This window comes from Peromyscus eremicus, chromosome 17 (assembly GCF_949786415.1).
Source record: "Peromyscus eremicus chromosome 17, PerEre_H2_v1, whole genome shotgun sequence".
Lineage (NCBI taxonomy): Eukaryota > Metazoa > Chordata > Mammalia > Rodentia > Cricetidae > Peromyscus > Peromyscus eremicus.
The window spans coordinates 14,443,985-14,463,402 of record NC_081433.1 but is presented as its reverse complement, the minus strand read 5'-3'; the positions used below and the strand labels follow the sequence as shown (position 1 = coordinate 14,463,402).

The following is a 19,418-nucleotide window of genomic DNA, read 5'->3' as shown; positions in this document are numbered from 1 at the left end:
TCAAACTACCACACTTGGGGGAAAAAAATCTCACAAGGAATTTGTAAGCTCAGAGTTGAGTTTGCTTGGATTTGGAGTTTGAATCACAGCATGTGGGTGGCCTGGAAACCCCCGCACTGAGAAACCAGCATTAAGAGTAACATTAAAGGATGTTATTACTCCTAGCATCTCAGAAGAAGTAAATATAAAACATGTGCTATATTTATATTGTTATAATGTGCTGAATTTTCTCAGGAGAAATGAAGGCAAGTTCATAATTGAAATGTGAAAACAGCATCTAGCCAGATGAGACCCTCTTTCAAAACAAAATAAAATGCAGTCACTCAGCATCTACTATGAGAGACTGCAAATACAAGAAATAGCTGAATTAGGCCATGAAGAACTTCATATGATTATATTGTGAAGAATGTATTTTAAGTTATTTAATTAAAACAGGGACTTGGGGCAGGGAGAACTCAGGTCAGTAGAAGAATGCCTGTTTAACATGTATGAGAACTTGGGTTTGTTTCTGATTTTGTTTTTCAAAATGGGGTCTTACTGTGCAGCTTAGGCTCACCTTTAACTTGCAATCCTCCTGCCTCAGACTCTCTAGTGTTGGGTATAGGCATGAGCCACCGTACCTGTAATATGTGGGGTGTGTGTGTGTGTGTGTGTGTGTGTGTGTGTGTGTGTGTGTGTGAGAGAGAGAGAGAGAGAGAGAGAGAGAGAGAGAGAGAGAGAGAGAGAGAGAACTGACTCTTGAAAGTTTGTCCTCTAACTTCCACATGCTTACCATACACATACCATTCATACACATAATAATAAAAAATAAAAAGATCTTAGTGTTTAGGCTGCTAAAACAAAAAGCTTTGGAGTAGGTTACTTATAAATAACGGAAGTATACAGTTTTGCAATCTGTTGAATTCAAGATTTGATGTCTGGTGAGGACTAAGTCCTGGGTTCAAAGATACTGTCTAGCACTGTTCTCACTGAGTGGAATGGAAAAACACTCCATCAGGCTCCTTTTATAAAGCAATGTCCAATTCATTAGAGCTTTGCTCTCATGGCCTAATCACTTCTCCAAACCCTGTAATTTCCCATCTATTACAGGTTTAGAACTTACCTGAAATGTGTAGGAGCAGCAGTGTTTTGGATAAGGGATTCCCATCTGTACTCAACATGCTAAACAACAACAAACAAAACAACAACAACAACAACAACAACAACAACCACCACCACCACCACCACGCTCAACTGTCTTCCAGGGCTGGGCTCCCTGGAGGACTGAGCATGAGCTTCTTGTCCCTTGTCACCTCTGTTGTCTCCCATTGCTTTCTCAGTCCATTTGATGATGGCCCATTCTGCCCGGTACTCTTAGGAATGGGGACATAGTTTCTCTAAGGTCATCTGTTGCCACGAATTACTAAGGCAAGCCATCATGTCTCTGTCTTCATCTGCCTCTTCCCTTGGTTAATTATAGCCACACATTGCTTAATAAGAGGACTAGCTCTTGGAAATGTACTGTTAGGTGATTTCATCTTTGTGTGAACCTCATAGTGTGCACGTACACAAAACTACACGGTGTAGGCCAGTCACTCCACATGACCTCTTTTGTTTTTGTTTTTCTAGACAAGGTGTCTCTGTGTAGCCCTAGCTGTCCTGGAACATGCTCTATAGACTAGGCTAGTCTCAAACGCAAACTGCCTCTGCCTCATGAGTGCTGGGATGAAGGGCCTGCACCACTATGCCTGGTTCATATGTCCTTTTGCCAGAGTCAAGAAACACTACACACAGGCTGCATGGGGCTGCTCCTAGTGTAATAGTGGTTTTTGGGGGGTGTGGGTGGGTGTTGGTTTCTATTTTTGAGGCAGGGACTCAGATATCCCAGACTAGTTATATAGTCAAGGACAATCTTGAACTTGAGTATCTTCTGTCTCCACTTCCTGTGTGTTGAGTTTATAGGGATGTGCCACCATCTTCAATCAGTGCTGTGTAGCAAGCCTTAGACTTCACATGCTAGGCAAGCACTCTACCAGCTGAGCTACATCCCTAGCCCAGTGTAAATGTGTTATACAGTAATCTTTTTTTTTCTAGGTAGGTATAAGCATGAGGACCTGAGCTTGGAGTCCAGCACCCACCTAAAACAGGTGTGGCTTTGTGTGCTTGCAACCTGTGCTGTGAGCAGATAGTAGGATTGTTGGCTTAGCTGGAGCCTAGTTCTGAGTTTAATGAGGGACAGTCATGAAGGAATAATGTAGAGTGACAGAGCAGGACTCCCCATGTCCTTCCCTGGCCTCTGCATGAATGTACATATGCACCTGCACCTACATCTGCACACACATTCAGTCGCATATACTTCCCTCCCCAGGCCAAACTGATATAATAATTTGTTACCTGATGAACATCCAAGTTGTGTAATGCTCAGGTGGAAGCAGGGAATGAAAAAGGAAACTAGTTTTTCTATTATGGCTTTTATATCAGAACACTGATTTTGACTGCTTATTATTTCAGAAAATTTGAAGAGTCTGAAGATGAGTTGAGAAGTGAAATAATAGAATCCCTAGAAAAACTTGCAACTTCCACAGAAGAAAGGGAAGAGGCTCCCAGATCCTCTAAGAATGCTGAAAAGCCAGGAGAGAAAGAAAGCACAAACTTGCCAGTCTAGAAACTCCAGTGAGGGTGAAGCTGGTTTGGGCCTATCTAATCTGTATTGCTAAGGCCACAGTTCATCAAATGCCAGTCAAAATGTGCAAGCGTGGATACTATTTCTCATTGCCGGGGATTCATGTCCTTAAAGAAAAGTCCACCCTCTTACTGATTTTATACACTTTGCCCTGATGATGCTCTCGAGGGACAACTCCGATGAGTGCTGTTTTTAGCTTTAACTCTATTAAATTGAAACTATCGGTTCATATCTCCACATTTGTCTTTAGAATAAAATTTATTAGAAAAAAACAGCTTTGGCGATGTGTGGCAGCTATTACACTGGTCTCTGCTCAAATGGTACTAAAACTGTATTAACCCTTCCACTTCCCTTCTAAGTGTAACATTTACACAGAGTCCAAGGGAACAAACAGCAACAGAACACTGGAACTGTTGTTTTCCAAAACACAGGGGGATCTTACACTTTGGGGTGAGTAGAGAGTTAAGAGGAAGGACAGTGGGAGAAGTGAATTGCAGAGACCAATTTTCTTCTAGAAATTTTCAGAAGTTCCTGTCATAGCTATGTAACAGAAGTAACTTTTCTGTTGTATTCACTGACATGAACACAGATGCACTCTCATTTATTTATTCCTATCAAGGTTTTGGAGTCAAGGATACTTTTCTATAATATTCTGAAACACATATTCTGAAAGTACCAATAACACTGGTACTTATTCTAATTTTGCTTATATGATGACCCTGTAAAATACTCTGGAAATTATTAAAATAGGGTATATGGGAACTGATAGTATAGCTCAGAGGTTAGCATGCACAAGAACTTGGGTTGGACTCCCAACACCAAAACCAAGTATATGAACTATAACTATTTCTAATTCACTTAAAGCATCTATAGGGCTTGAGAGATGGTTTGGCTAAGACCATCAGAGGATTCAGGACAATGTTCTCCCCTCCCCCAAGAGCCATAGGCTATCCAACAAAACCCCAGTACCAGGCTTCAGAAACCTCCTTTTGAGTTGTTGGTCATGGGAGATCAAGAGACTCCTGAAACAATATAGGCTATTGCTATTGCCCTTGTTGCCTACCAGAGCTGAAGGGAAGTCTCTGTTGCAGAAGACATCACACACTTTGGACACAAGACTTGCAGGTTCAAGGCAATCTGACTGGAAAGCTTCCTCCTTGAGAACTAGATTTCATAATACTAGAAAGTGCTTTGCCAGCTGCCAAGGGAGGATAGCAATCATTAGTCCTGCTCAGCTGTGATCCCTACAAGCCACAAGCTGTCTCTAAAGGGGTAACAGTGGTACTTATGTATTGGTGGTAAGCAATAGCTGGCACATTGAACGCAAGGCCCACTCAACAGAAGGGAAATCATACCTGGCTAGTGAGGTCATGGATTTTGGAGAAGGTATTACTGCTCCTTTCATAAACCAGTGTAACTCCTAACTGCATTCTAAATACTTGTATTTAAACCCAAAGATAAGGGTAGTTTTCTCCTCTGACCAAAGCAGCCTTCATTTTACAGAAGATGAAGACTATTACAGAAAGCTACATCTGGTCAAAATGTACAGAACAACCATCTGTGGGGTGCCCAGTCCCAATTGATACATCTTACACAACCCTTACAACTAAGGTTCAGTGAACACTGCAAAAGAGAGGGACAGAAAGATTTTAAGAGCTAGAGGACCAGGTAGTTGGTTGCAGTATTCTTATCTTCTAGATATGACAGGGAATCTACACACACAAAATCTCAAAAATATGCCTAAACAAGACCTGAACAATGACCACACCAGTTGATATGGATGAGGAAATCTTACATGGCTCGACCCCTAGATCAGTGGTTCTCAATCTTCCTAATGTTGTCACCCTTTAATATAGTTCCTCATGTTGTGGTGACTGCCAACCATAAAATTATTCCATTGCTATGTCATAACTGTGATTTTACTACTGTTATGAATTGTAATGTAAATATTTGACATGCAGGATATCTGAGATGTGACCCCCAAAGGTTGAGAGCCTCTTCCCTAGATGAAGAGCTACAGGGAATTGATGACTGCTGAGAAAGAATTAGTCCTCCCCAGGGATGAGCTCTCTAATTGGTTATCCAATACCAAGCGGTCATCCCTAAAAACAAATACAAGCAACACCAAAGGGACTCAGCAGGTTGCATTTACATATTTATTTGCATACACATGTAGCAATAATAATTAAAGAAAAAGAGACCATGAATTCCTGAGGTAGGAGAGTCTGAGGGGAAAGAGGAAGTGGAAAAAATAATGTAAATATTTTAATTAAATTAATCACCCATCAGATTTAGATATAAGTGTATTTTGTATCAACAGCTCTACATCACAATTAGTTATAAATATATTATACAAAGACCATGTAACACATACTTCATAGCTGTGGTATCACTCACTGTAAATAGGAATGTGAATCCCCACTGCTGTGGACTCAAAACGGAATGTTCGGACCACTGAAAAACCGTAATTGTAGAGGACTTAACAGCCACTCAGAAGTTTCCTAGAAACAGTTAAAAGATGAGTCTCGACATTTTGCACAGTACCTGAAATCCAGTAAAAAAATAAATATCTGTAGTACCTTGTTAGGAACATTGGAAAAGAATATACATGTAAACCATATTTTATGCTTTTGATACATGAAAATAATTTTGAAAAGTTGGTATGAAATGTTAAGAAATTGAGAATCCTTTTTTCTTCCATCACATCCTCTGTTTTCTTCATTACATTTTTATTTTTTTCCGAGACAGGGTTTCTCTCTGCAGTTTTGGTGCCTGTCCTGGATCTCGCTCTGTAGACTAGACTGGCCTCGAACTCACAGAGATCCGCCTGGCTCTGCTGGGATTAAAGGCATGCGGCACCACCACCTGGCCTCATTCCAATTTTTATAATCTTTAGTCCTGCTATTTTGTGTGGATGGGTAGGTAGGCTTTGTGAGCTACAGCCAAATCTTACTTCAAAGACTAGCCATAAAATAACAGAGTGAGCTGAGGGTCAGAACACCAGGTCATAATCCTGATTCTGTCATCAGCTTTGTGATAATAAAGAAATCTACTCGGTTTTTTAAGTTGTTTTTTGTCTGTAAAGTTGAAAATAAAATAGACAATGTGTAAGGTTCCTTTTACCTCCAGACTCCACAATCTCTTTGCAAAGTGAATTATCTCCAACTCAAGCTCTGTTGGTGTGCCACACTGCTTTTCCTTTGTAGTGAGTCAATAACATAATTGGGAGTAGATAATGAAGCTAGCCAGATCAAAACAAACAAAAATAAAAACAGCTGGAGGAGACAGCAAGGAATAATGTGCCTCTTTTGTATGCCCTAACACAAATGTCAGACAAACTGTGTGGGCAATTCCTTTAACTAGAAGGAACTCTATATGTACAAAATGACAAATGCTGTCATTACAGTCCCATCTGTGCACACATAATCACTTGTTGCTGTGCTGTGGCTCACGCTTGCCTCACACACATTACAGCCAGCTACTTACAGTCACATCCCCCGCCTCCACATACTTGCCAGTTATTCAGAATAGAAGCTGGATGAAATTTATACTGATTCCCAGCTACTGGCTAAGAAACCAAAAGCTACAGAGTTGTAAACACATCTTTAATTTACAAGTACAGAAAATCTTTACTACTGGTTGTTACTTCTTTAAAAAAAAAGTTTTAAAATTTGCTTTTATAGTGTTAAATTACCTGGTAAACAGCCAACAGGGGAATATATTCTGACCTCTCTATCAGGTGTTAGGGACATATCTGTCTCACTCATTAAGATTTCCAGAGGTCTGAGTGTCCGTGGTGAAGTGCATATTCAGAGGGAGAAAATGGGTAAGTTGGCACTAGAGTTTGGAGGCCATACTTGAAGAACCATATACTTTAAATTAGCGGTTGTTTACCAGTACTTACTTAGCTAGGTTTCCAGTACCATGTTCTCCCTCTAGTTGAGCCAGTCTCAGTCCAGTTTAAGAGCTGTTGGTTACTGTTAAGTATGCGGTGACACTACCACTGTACCCTTAAGGTTTTCTTGCTATGCTGGTTTTTGTTTTTATGTGGTTCATAGGTGGCATAGCTGGGTATGGCTGTTGGTTGCCTCCCTCCTTCAGAAGTTTGCATGGCACCTTCTTGTACCATGAAAGTTAGTCCTGGGGTAGCAACCAGGTTTTGTGTGTGTATGTGTGCTCACATGTACGTGCTCTTCAAGTTAGTTCTAGCTTAAGGGTCTCTTGGCCCCATTTCTGAAGCGCATGGGACTCCAGCAATTGAAACTTATTTTCCACTTCTAGGGGGTAACCAAGGGCAAAAGCAATTGGTTGTATGGTTTAGGAGTCTCTTGGACAGACCTGGCCAACAACTCAAAAGAGGCTTCTCATGTCTGGTACTGGGCTTTTTGTTAGGTGGTCTTTGGCTCTTGGAGGAAGGATTGTCAGCCCAGATGAGAAAAGTTCATTAAAATTACACAAGTATTTTTATACACAGAATTACAGGTACTACAGTTCTTTTTGGTGTTGTTTAGTAATTAACGGTATGACTCTTTGTGGCTTTTTTAGACATCCTTACTTTATTTTATCAGCCTCCCTCCTTTAATCATCTCCTTCCCCCTTCCCTAAAAGCCACCCCCAACACACACACCACGTCCCCTATCAGGTCACTGGGATCTTTGGTTGTTATGTTTACTAAAGCAATACTTAATTTTCAGAGTAGCTTCATATGCTTCACATCTTGTATCACAATTCTAAAAGGTATGAACAGCTTGATTTCAGATGAAACACCCAAGAATCAAAAACATTAAGGCATTGCTTTAGTGTTAGCAGGTCAGGTATTTGTAAATGGTGAAGTAAGGTCCAGCCCAGTATGCTAACTACCGCCTGGCACTTTTTTCAAAATGCCATCTCATGATCCTTTACACTGTTTGCGCACTATGATACGACAAGGTCAGTTTTAGAAAAGCAACTTAGCTTGATATTCTCTTAGCTTGAATCTCTTCACAGTGGGGCTGTTAAGGGATGAGAAACCCATAGAAACAAACTGTGTTAGGCTCTAAACAAAACCCAACTTCTACACACACCTAGTTATGGGAAAGATTGCTGCTGGTGTTTTGACTTCAACATATCTGTACACACCCATGAAGAAATCAGTCCATCCAATCTCTTGACTGATGCTTTGGAATAGGATTAGAGATGCCTGTTTGAAGTTTCTTTTTCCTTTAAGAAAATTATTAGGTATACTTAAAAGGTTACTCATGCTGTTGTTTCCCAGGACTCCTGAGGTTGGGGTAAAGCTCTCACTGGTTAGAACACTTGTGTACCATGAGCATGACTCTAGGTTCAATCTCTAACTCTAAACCCACCCCTCAAAGTTTTTTTTCCAAAATGTAAGACTAAATTTTAAAGTGCCAGCTGATTATCTGCTAAGTGTTCCTCTCAGCACTCCCTTTCCTCTAGAGGGAAGGAAGTGTTTGGCTGAGGTCGGCTCAGTGAATTCTGTGGTGCTAGGAATTCAAATGTCCCTGCTCCTGCTTTCCACTCGGAGGCTCTACATTCTGTCTCCAGCATCATAAAACAAAAACCCAGGAAGTTTTATGTTTTCTAAAGTACAGTGATTTGAAACAGGATTTGGGGCTTAGGATGCAGCTCAGTTGGTAGAGTAATTGTCCAGCCTCCGTTGGGCTCTGGGTTCCATCCCTAGCACTGCATACACTGGACTTGTTAAATTCATTACTATGATCATAGCATTCTGGGAGGTGGAGGCAGGGACATTCAAGGATTAAAATAAAAGGAAAAGATAAAAAAGTTAAAATACACCAGTATGTAAAAATCTGATTGGTAATTTTTTCCTTTGAGATTTGTACTGTTTAGATTTTGAGGCCAAATACTAATGTAAAATCTGTACATTAAGGTACACGAGATTACTTTTCCCATATAGGTAATTTTGCCATTTTGTTAAATACTACCTTGTCTATATACACATTGTCTATATACAATATTGCTCAGGCTGCCTTTATTACGATAGACAATGAACTCAGAAAATATTTACATGTGAAGGTGTTTCCAAGTGAAGCATTTCCTTTGACTTTTTGGATGCTGGGATGGAACGCAGGACCTTGCACACACCGAGCACAGGCTCTACCACTGACCCACACCCCAGCTCCACTTTGTAGAAAATATCCGGAATGTGCACAGATTTGGCATTACGTAAGTAACTTCTCCACAGAAGACAGGAATGATACTTCAAACTCCTGGTCAGAAAATCTGCTTACAGACGCTCTAGCAGTTTTCCTGATTTGAAGTCTCTTTTCTGAAGACAGAGAAAGAATGTGAGCCATGGTTTCAGCATAGCCTTCTTCACTCTCAGCCAGAAATCCAGTTATTTGTCCTTCATGAGGAATGACAATGTCAAGCTTTGGGCCTCCTGAATTGTGTGCAAGGATAATTGTGCCAGCTGCCATACACTCCACAACTCCTGAGAAAGAAAACAACAACAAAAACATACAGACCTTTAAGTTTTTGATGAACACAAACTTTAGAAAATTCTGAGACCCAGGAACATTTGATTAAATATATGCAAGTCTGGAAATTTGCTTATTTAACATGATTCAAAATAAAACAATTTAAGGGTTTTGTGTTTGTGTGCTTGCCTGTGAAGGTACCCATGCAAGCCAGAGGTTGACTTCAGCTTGCTCTACTGCTCTCCACTGATTGTCCAGACACTCCCTGATTTTGGAGCTCACTGTTTTGTCTAGATTGTCCAGTCAGTGAGCTAAATAAAGATCCACTAGACCAGCGGTTCTCAACCTGTAGGTTGAACCCCTTTTGGGGGATGGGTGTTGAACAACCGTATCACAGGGGTCACTTAAGACCACTGGAAAGCATAGATACTTACCATTTCTAACAGTAGCAAAATTACAGTTATGAAGTAGCAATGACAAGAATTTTATGGTTGGGGGGTTACCATAACATAAGGAACTATATTAAAGGGTTGCAGCATTAGGAAGGCTGAGACCCACTGCACTAGACTCTCCACCATTACCACCAGTGGTGCGATCATAGGCATGCTGCCACACCTGCCTTTTCAATGGGTGCTGGAGATTTGATCTAGGTCCTAATGCTTACAGTGAGTAGTACACTCAGTGGGTTACCTTCCCAGCACCCAGGCCTTTAAGTCTTTTAGTCTACAAAGTGTCATAATAATGCTGCTTCATTCTTGACTAAAACAGACAAGTAGATGGAGGTCTATAGACATCTTCTATAAAGAAATACACTGGGACTGAGGCTGTAGCTCAGTGGGTAGAATGCTTGTCTAGCATGCATGAAACCCCAGGTTTCAACCCTAGCACCACACAAAAAACTACATAAGATGGTGCACACCTATATACCATTGGGAGGTAGATGGAGAAAGATCAAGAGTTCAAGGTCATCCCTAGTTACACAGCAAGTTCCAGGCCAGGCTGGGCTATGTAAGACCCTGTCTCAAAGGAAAAATAAAGAATACTAAACAAAGTAGAAGAACACACAACATTGCCAAGATGATAAAAGATGAACAAGTATCAGAAAGATAGAAAGAAAACATCAAAAGTAAAGTTTTAAGAGGTTCAATAACATCAGAGGATGAAAGTGTAAACAACCTTAGAGAACTAAAATGTGCTGCTGCTCACAAAACATACAACTGCCTGTGTTCAACAGCAAGGTGGAGTTGGGTAAGTTTTGGTTATTGCCTGTCACATGATGTACATGAAGATATAAATTACTCTATCCAGCCTTCCCTAGTTGCACTCTTCTTCCATTTTCTTTCATAAACAGACCTCGCAATGATGCTCTCTGTACTCAGACTCCGTGTGCTCTCACAGTTTCACCCTGGCTTCCTGTTCTCTTGCCACACTCATCTTTCCCTAGGTCACTGATGGCCTCTTCCTTTCCCCAGTGTGCAGCCTTTTCTTTTAGCCACTAACCACCAGTTCTGTGTTTGCAAAGCAGTCCACGACCATCTCTGCAGCTTCCCCCTCTTCTGCCTGCTCACCTGCTCCTGCTCAGCTCTTTACCAAGGCTCCTCTTGCTCTCATACTTTCCCCTGGCCTTCTTTGCCATATCTGCAGCTGCCTGTGTCACTCTGTATTAGTCTAAGGGAACAGAACTCACAGAATAAGTACATATATTAAAGGATTTATTAGAGTGACTTACAGCCTTAGTAGGGGCTTCTAGAACAATCAAAGGAACTGTGGTGGTTTGAAGGAGAATGTTCTCCATAAGCCCATATATTTGAATATGTGGTTCCCAGTGGGTGGAACTGTTTGAGAAGGATTAGGAGGTGTAGCCTTGTTGGAGGTGTGTCACTGGGGGTGGGCTTTGACATTTCAAGATTCACACCATTCTCTGTGCATCTCTCTCTGACTCTAATTTGTGATCAAGATGTAAGCTTTCAGTTGTTTTCTGCCACCATGCCTTTGTGCTGCTAATATGGATTCTAATCCTGAAATCATGAGCTCCCAATTTTTCTTTTATAAGTTGCTTGGTCATGGTGTTTGTCACAGCAGTAGAAAAGATATTAAGATAAGGACTTTAATGCATATCTTACAGTACCAAACAACTTGTTTGAAAGAAAGGAAAACTCACCAATCCCAAAATGCTCATTCCACATGGTATGCAGACCGATTGTTGCTTCAGACAGGTAGTTCTTCAATTCATCAAATGAGATGTTTATTTTAAATTCCACATTGTCTTGAACTCCCAAATTCTCAGAGAGTTTTCTCAGTTTGTTTACTCGAAGCTCATCCTCTTTGTTTCGACACCCTCCAATAAGGACAAGTTTAAGTGAAGGGCGTGACTCAGATGCCTTCTCACTTAGCAATTTAGCAAAGGCTTTGATCTGCAAAGCGTGATTCTTTTCAGGCCTGAACTGGCCAATGGAAACCAGCAAGTGTCCTGGGGTCACCCTTTTCTCATGTAAGGGGATGTCCAGAAATGTCTGCACATCACAAGGTGGATAAACAATGTTAGTGCAATGCCTAACTTTCCACAGTGAGAGAATATGGTTTAGTGTCCAAGAAGAATTCACCATGACTACATCACTGCATGAACCAACGAGGCCATAAATAAAAGCAAATAAATAGTAGTAGATGAGCTTTGCTTTGCTGAGGAAAGCATTTCTGCTAATGAAAGCCGCATTATTAAATCCAGTGTTTTGATTCTTCACTACAGAGAGCATGTCAGTGCTGATAGTAGGATAATGAACATAGCTTCCAACTCGGCAACCCCCTATATATTTAAACAGAGGGAGTGTGAAAGCATATCCCATTGAGTCGATGTAAACATCAGGAACACGCTGCATCAGAGCTTCCCAGCCAAGAAGAATGGATCCAAGACTTTGGCCTAGCAATGTGAAGTGGGGATACTGAGAATCTTCCACAAGGTAGCGTTTCCTTAAGAAAACAAACTCCACTGGATGAACTAACTTGATGTTAAATCTTCTGAAAGCACCTTCTAGTATCTGCTGACCACTGACATTAATGTCTCCAGTATATACAACATAAACTGCTTCAGGATACCTGAAACAAAATGTTATTAATTTGGGTTAAAATTAACCAAATGGTACAATTTCCTCATAATCACAAGCAAGCTTATTTCTATACTTAATGTTTTCTACCCTTTTTCATTGATTGCATTTAAACTACTGACTCTGCCCTTCCTTGAGGTTTTTACTCTTAATTTTTCAAATGAGACTATGTGCTGTAGTTTGTCACCTGCATATTTGTAGTTGAAATCTAGTCTCTAGTCGAGTAGCATCAAAAGCAAACGGACGCACAATGAGGTTAACAGGAATTGTGCCTTTTTAAATTGATCTTTTGCTGTTGAGGACTGAACCTAGGGCCTTGTGCATGTGTAACACACTTTACCCCTGAGCTATACTCAGACCTGTGTTATCTTATAAGAGGACTAAAGGAGTCTGTTTTCTCTATCACAACATGAAGATTCAGTAAGCAGCGGTTACCTACCACTGGGCTCTGGACTGTGGGTTTCCCAACCTCTGGAATTACGAGCAATACATTTCTCACTTACAAACTATTCAGTCGAAGGTATTATGTTGTAGTCATCAGATGAGACTAAGATATAATGTCTTCTAATTATCTGCCATTCCTTCTACTATGGGTTTTAAATAGAACAAATACCAACAGAAATTTCTGACATATCAATGAGAGATTCTCATTTTTAGGAAATACTAAAAAAATTTATTTTAAGTAGTTTAGCTGTAGAGCACTTGCCCATCATGCTCAAGGTCCTGTGTTCAACCTTTAGTGACACAGAAAACAAACAAAAAGACAAAGTGTGAGGGGGTGACACACCCTCATTTTACATGGGTCTTTAAAGCAGTAATGAAATACTCAGAAAACAAAACTAAGATTCACTAAAACTGTCTTGAGATAGGATCGTAATTCTTTTTTTTAAAAGAGTTATTTATTTATTTATTTATTTTTGGTTTTTTTCGAGACAGGGTTTCTCTGTGTAGTTTTGGTGCCTGTCCTGGATCTCGCTCTGTAGACCAGGTTGGCCTTGAACTCACAGAGATCCGCCTGGCTTTGCCTGCCAAGTGCTGGGACTAAAGGCGTGTGCCACCACCACCCGGCCAAGTGTTTTTTGTTTTTGTGTATTGTATGTGACTGTGTGAGTATATGCCACATGTATATAGGTAACCAGGAGGCCAGAAGGTGTTAGATCCCTTAGGGCTAGAGTTACAGGCAGTTATAAAACACCTAACTGGGATGCTTGGAACTGACCTAAGGTCCTCTGGAAGAGCAGCAAGTACTCTTAGCATTACTTAGTATTTTCCCCCTCATTTGTAATTATCCCCCCCCCCCCCCCCACCAAATATGTAAACCTACATGATGAAGTTTAACTGGTTGGGGACAGTTAATCACATTCCTTTAAGGAATTAATTCCTGGCTCTGGAGACATGTCTCAGTGGTTAAGAGTACTCGATGTTCTTACAGATGACCTGGGTTCAGTTCCCAGTGCCCACATGGCGGCTCATAAGGATCCAATGCTCTCTTCTGGCTTCTATGGGCAGTGTATGCATGTTGTGAACTTTCATACATGCAGGTAATAATAAGCATAAAATAAAAATAAATAAAATCTTTAAAAAAATTAATTCCCCAATTTTCAGACAGACTTCCTGAGCTACTTAACTAATTCTAATGTAACAAATTCTCTTAAACACATTATAAGTAACATACATATATACATACATACATACATAATTATAGCCTGATTACAATATAATATTAAAACTATAGACTTGGACCAAGGAGATGGTTCAGTGGATAAAGCACATGCCACACAAGTGTGAGGACCAGTGTTTGCAAACCCTGAATCCACATAAAAGTGGCAACCATGAGTAATCCCAGCTCTCTGGAAGGCAGAGACAAGAGGATCTCTGGGCAAGCTGACTAGCTAGATTGGCAGGAATCCTGAGGTCCAGGTTCAGATAGAGATGCTTCCTCCATAAAAAGTGGAGAGCAACTGAGTACGACACCCAATATCAGCTCTGAGTCTCTACACCCATGAGCACACATGCACACACAAATGAGCCCATAAACTATATACTTATTTATTTCGTTTTTTGTAAAGAGTGTAAATCTTTCTCAGTTAAAAAGCATGCCAACTAAGGAAAAGGGTACGGCATTTAAGATGATTTGGGGTTGCTCTTCTAAGGGAATTTGGGGCTATGGTCCCCCCTGGATAGGTTTTGTACAAACCCCAGAGATTTATATATTTTTATACACTTCGAAAAAATTTATTTTCAGCAGGACATATTGGTGCATGCCTTTAATCACAGCACTTGGGAGGCAAAGGCAGGCAGATAGATCTCTGTGGGTTTGAGGTCAGCCTGGTCTACATAGTGTGTTCCAGGACAGCCAGAGCTACACAGTGAGACCCTGCCTCGATAAAACCAAATATAAATGAATAAAATTATTTTCTACAATGTTACCACACACACACACACACAGAGACACACACGAAGATCATATCCCTTGTCCTCATATATTGTCATCTTCCCTGTCCCAACAGATCTTTTCTTTCCAGCAAATCTTTTTCCTACTTTCATGTCTTTTCCTGGTGTGTAGGCATTTAATTAGGGGTGCCTATGTCAGCACAGGTGGAGAGTTATTTACTTAAACAAGAGCAACTTACTAGTGGCTACAGCACAAAGGACTGTAACTCCCCCACCTCCAGCAAGCATTAATTGCTGTTAGCTTCTCAGGAATGGGTGGGGCCTTAGGAACCTTTCTCCATCTATGATGGAATGTTGAAGGGTCTAGTCTCACACAGGTTTTGTTCATGTAGCTTAGTGTTTTTATTTGAGAAATAAGAGCAGGTTTTAAAAGCCAGCTTTTTTTTTTTTTTTTTTTTGAGAGGTTGCCCAGGCTGGCTTACAACTCCAGGGCTCAAATGATCCTCCCACTTTAGCTGCTAGAGAAGGTGGGATGACCACTGTGTGCTGAACCTGAAATTCAGTATGCTCTTAGGAGGCAAGCAGCAACGTGTAGCGCATTAGCTAAGAAAGATGCATACCTACTTTTTCTGCAGGGCTTTCAAGGCACACCATAAAACCCTCTCTCCGCCGCCGCCTGCGTTGCAGTAAGGATGGAAAAATGCAACCACTGTTTGATCTTTTCCATTCCTGCTGGTTGAAACGGACTTTTTCTTTCTCTGTAGATGTCGCCTGAATAGCCAAAGGACAATGACCAAATATACACACAAAACTCCACATAGAATTAGTCCAGGGAAGAGCAGTGAATAAAAAAATCTGAAACAAACAAAAGGTGAAAATCAATCTGTTGTCAGTTTAAAAACAACGCTACAAATTAAAGTTTACTTTTACATATTTGCTTAATATCTTTGTATCAGAGAGAATTTCTGTAGCTTATAAGTCTGATAACAAAATATCCAATTATTTTTAATACTTTTTTTCTCCCCTCTAGTAGTGGTGATTGAATTCAGGGTCTCATATATGCTAGGCAAACATTTAATCCCTAGCCAGTATTTACCCATATTTAAGCAAAAGGCTTTAAAGAAAGGTAACTATAATCCAAGTTATGGATTACTCATCAAATCACCATTATAATGCAGAAAGTTAGCAATTATAACATACATAGTATAGAGCTGGAGGCATTCTCTATAGGAGGAAGAAACAAGAATGTGCTAGAACAAACTAGCCTATTCATATTTTTTATTTTTTATTTTTTTTTGGTTTTTCGAGACAGGGTTTCTCTGTGTAGCTTTGCGCCTTTCCTGGAACTCACTTGGTAGCTCAGGCTGGCCTCGAACTGTGATCCGCCTGGCTCTGCCTCCCGAGTGCTGGGATTAAAGGCGTGCGCCACCACCGCCCGGCCTTTTTTATTTTGTTTGTTTGTTTGTTTGTTTATTTATTTATTCATTCATTCATTCATTCATTTATTTATTTATTTCCTATTCATATTTTTAACAATCACTTTAGAACTTGAAGCAGAAAGTGGAAAAATGAAGATGTAATACAAACTTTGGCAAGAACGCACGTATCCACTGTTCTTCAGAGAGCCATTATACTAGCTCTAAATTTTCTTTTTCCCTTTTTTGTTTTTTTCGAGATAGGGTTTCTCTGTGTAGTCTTGGCCGTTCTGCACTTCAGGCTGTAGACCAGGCTGGCCTCAAACTCACAGATTCGCCTGCCTCTGCCTCCCGAGGTCTGGGATCAAATGCATGTACCACCACCGCCCGGCTGCTAGCTCTAAAATTTCAACCTGAACAAAAGTACGTAGGAGTTGAAGGAACTTAGGTAGGCCTTCCTAAGTTAGGAACATCTTGTGAAATCTAGATCTAGTCCAACAGTGGTAATCACCAGGTGGCTAGCATTCTGACTTATTATTATTTCTATTTTCTAATTTTTAAATAGGAAACGGTATTTATCTTAAAAACAAAAACAATACATTTATAATTTAGACATCAACCGGGAAAAATAAATAAATCAACAGATGGTCGAGAAGCAGAGACTTAACCCATCGGTTTACGAAGCAGAGAGAGAAGCGGCAACAACCGGTAAGGAAACAGCTGCTCAGCCAGGAGTGAGGCACGCGTAACAGCTGCGGTAAACTGAGGCACGACGAAGACAGCTCTTCTGCAGCCTCGAGCTGGGCTGCCCCAAGCACCTCCACCAAGGAGGGGGACGCCTCGTGAGCTCAGGCCACCAAGCTCCTCACCTCAGCAGCGCGAACAAGCGACAGCTCCCCGTGTCCGCCGCCATCTTACTCCCACCCCCAACCTCGCAGCCCGGAAGCGCTTGGCTGTTCTTCTACCCTATTGGCTCCTGAGGAAGCGTGCGTCGCTAGCCACGCCCCTCCTGCCTACACGCCTTCCTACGGGCTGCCAATAGCCGCTTCCCGCAGGCGGGGCGCACATGGGCCCGCCCACTTGGGCCGCACCCCAGGGGTGGTGGGCGTGGGGGGCCGGAGGGCGTGGCCTATGATGGACAGCGGGTTCTCCTGACCTCGACCCCGCCCTCCCCCGCCGCCCCTAGTCTGGAAGCCCCCTCGCGGGCGTCCCGCCCCGCCCCCACCGCGGAACTAGCGGTCGGTTGGGACCCAATGGGAGGTCCTGGCGGGCCGCGAGCTGATCTTCCAGGACAGAGTCCACTCTTTCAGGGGTGGCGGCGGGTCCCTGGCGGTCGCAGGAGCGGGACGCGGGGTGGAGAGGGGGCTGCGCAGGAGCGGGCGCCCTACGGCTGTGACCCCGGGCTGCACCTCCTCTCCAGCGCACCGGAGACCTCGCTGCACCGAGTCTGCAGCGCCGGGGCTCCGAGGTCAGAGCCGTGTGTTCCCCAGGAACCACAGATGCGCGCCTTCGCGCCTCCTCTCCCCGGCTTGCAAAGTCGCTCTTCCCTCCCCTGACCAGGTGACCTTTGGGCTCGGGGATGGATCCCAGGAAGAAGTTGGCGTTTGTGGGGACGGTGCCTGAGCAGGAGAGACAGGTTCCAGCCGAAGAGGCCAGTCAGAAAGTAAGTTTCCTTCCCCAGACCGCGGGTGTGCACACCTGCCCGAAGCGCTTTCCTCCTCGGTTCCTCCAGGACTCGTGACTGAGAACACGTAACCCCCCAGAGCCCAGCTCAAGGGGTGGTTTGGGAGGAAAGCCCTCTAGATCGAGTGTGCCTCTGGTCCTTTGGTGTTCAACCATTTCGACCCCAGCACTTTTCTGGGCTCTGAGCGTGGGGTTGCTGTGTAAAAGCTCTAGTTGCTCAAATCTAGTTCCCTGGGGGTGGATTAGTTGAAATCTGGAGCCTGGCTTCTTATACGGTCTACATCCAAGTCCTGCAGCTTAAAGCCATTCATTTTAACAATACAAGTAGTTAATTAATGCAATCTCTTATAATGCAAACAGTACAGAAGTATTTAACAGGAAAAGCAGACCTGTCTGTTTTCCAGTTCTTCATGTATGTCTCCCGTAAGCAAATATTACTGAAACTTGTAGGTCTCTGGCATATGAACAATTCTTGAAGATTTGTGTGTTTGTGTGTTGTTTTAAAATATTCTGTCTTGCCTAATTGAAATCACGTTTTATATTCTCCAACTTTTTTTTTCAGTTAACTGTATTTTGATTTTTGGAGACTGTTTCACAAAGTGGCATAGGTGTCCTCATAGTATGTTGATGATTCCTTTGTGGGTGCTCATGCTGGTTGCTTTCTTTCTTTCCCTATTTCAAAGTTGACATGATCTTTGCACTTGAATCATTTAAATATGTGTGTATGTGTTGTGTGTGCACACACACACACGATTGTTATGGAGGTCAGGGGCAACTTGCTGGAGGTAGTTCTCTTTTTCCACCATGTGTGTCCTGGGGACTGAACTCAAGTCATCAGGCATAAAGGCAGGTGCCTTTACCTAGTGAGTCATCTTGCCTTATTTGTACTAGAATTTTAAAAAAAATATTATTTATTTTATGTATGTATGGGGGAGAGCGAGAGATGGGGAGGAGATCAGACTTGGTGACAGGTGCCTTCACCCACAGAACCATTCAGCTTGTCCTATGCTTGATTTTTAATATATATACTTGAGTATTTCTTTAGGTCTGGGTGACTGGACTGGAGAGTAGCTTGCTCCTTTTGTGCAGGTCTCTGAAATGAGTTAATCCAGCAGTTTTATTGAGTGTCCCTTTAGTGAAATTTATTAAACTCTGGTGTGTAGAAATGAAAGAGAACAGGTTAATGGATGGGCAGAGAGAGGGGGGTGGTGAGTAGGTAATTCGTAATTCTTACCGTGTGAAAACGGCATTTGAACCCTGATGTGAAGACAGCACACACTGGGGAGGGGTGGCCAGAGCAGAGGAGGAGACATCTCCTATCTTTTGCAGTGTCCCCACAGAGAGCAAAGTCTTTATCTAACCAGATGAAAGTCAAGACCTGCGCCTCTCCTTGGAGCAGTTGGTTAACTGCTCTGGCCCATGTTGACCCCACCCTCTTGTGAATTACACTGATAACTGCTTTAGACAAAGTCACAGAGCTTACCATGGGCTAGATGTTGTATTACTTTGTATTTCTCTGTGTTCACTCTCATTTAATTTTCACAACCCATGCCCCATGTCTTTATTCTGTTATTGCTGAAAATCAAATCTGTGGTCTTGTGCTCATGATTGATTTGATATAGGTTTATAGGTTTTGACTACGGTGTCAGAAATACTAAGGTCTGAGAATCCAGCTATGACCTAAGACCTTTCCTTTAGGGAATCGATAGGAGGATGATTG

General features: G+C 42.0%; 3 protein-coding genes across 3 annotated transcripts in view; 2 read left to right on the top strand and 1 right to left on the bottom strand.

Moving 5' to 3' along the window:
- The window catches only part of Nek5 (NIMA related kinase 5), a 54,783-nt gene extending 52,127 nt beyond the window's left edge, over positions 1 to 2,656 (top strand). The window contains 1 exon segment of the mRNA XM_059245000.1: positions 2,491 to 2,656. Within this exon segment, the coding sequence (XP_059100983.1) occupies positions 2,491 to 2,656 (166 nt within the window).
- A 2,148-nt stretch (positions 2,657 to 4,804) lies between these two features.
- On the bottom strand, positions 4,805 to 16,993 carry Alg11 (ALG11 alpha-1,2-mannosyltransferase). The gene is made up of 4 exons (XM_059244641.1): positions 16,885 to 16,993; positions 15,225 to 15,455; positions 11,267 to 12,198; positions 4,805 to 9,119 (listed from the first exon to the last, which is right to left on the bottom strand). The coding sequence occupies exons 1-4, from the start codon at positions 16,926 to 16,928 to the stop codon at positions 8,848 to 8,850; spliced, it is 1,479 nt and encodes a 492-aa protein (XP_059100624.1). The 5' UTR covers positions 16,929 to 16,993; the 3' UTR covers positions 4,805 to 8,847.
- Positions 16,994 to 17,254: 261 nt separating this feature from the next.
- Atp7b (ATPase copper transporting beta) overlaps positions 17,255 to 19,418 on the top strand; it is a 76,529-nt gene continuing 74,365 nt past the window's right edge. Inside the window, exon 1 of the mRNA XM_059244594.1 lies at positions 17,255 to 17,678. Coding sequence (XP_059100577.1) covers positions 17,595 to 17,678 — 84 coding nt within the window. The 5' untranslated portion in view covers positions 17,255 to 17,594. The remainder of the gene's footprint in view (positions 17,679 to 19,418) is intronic.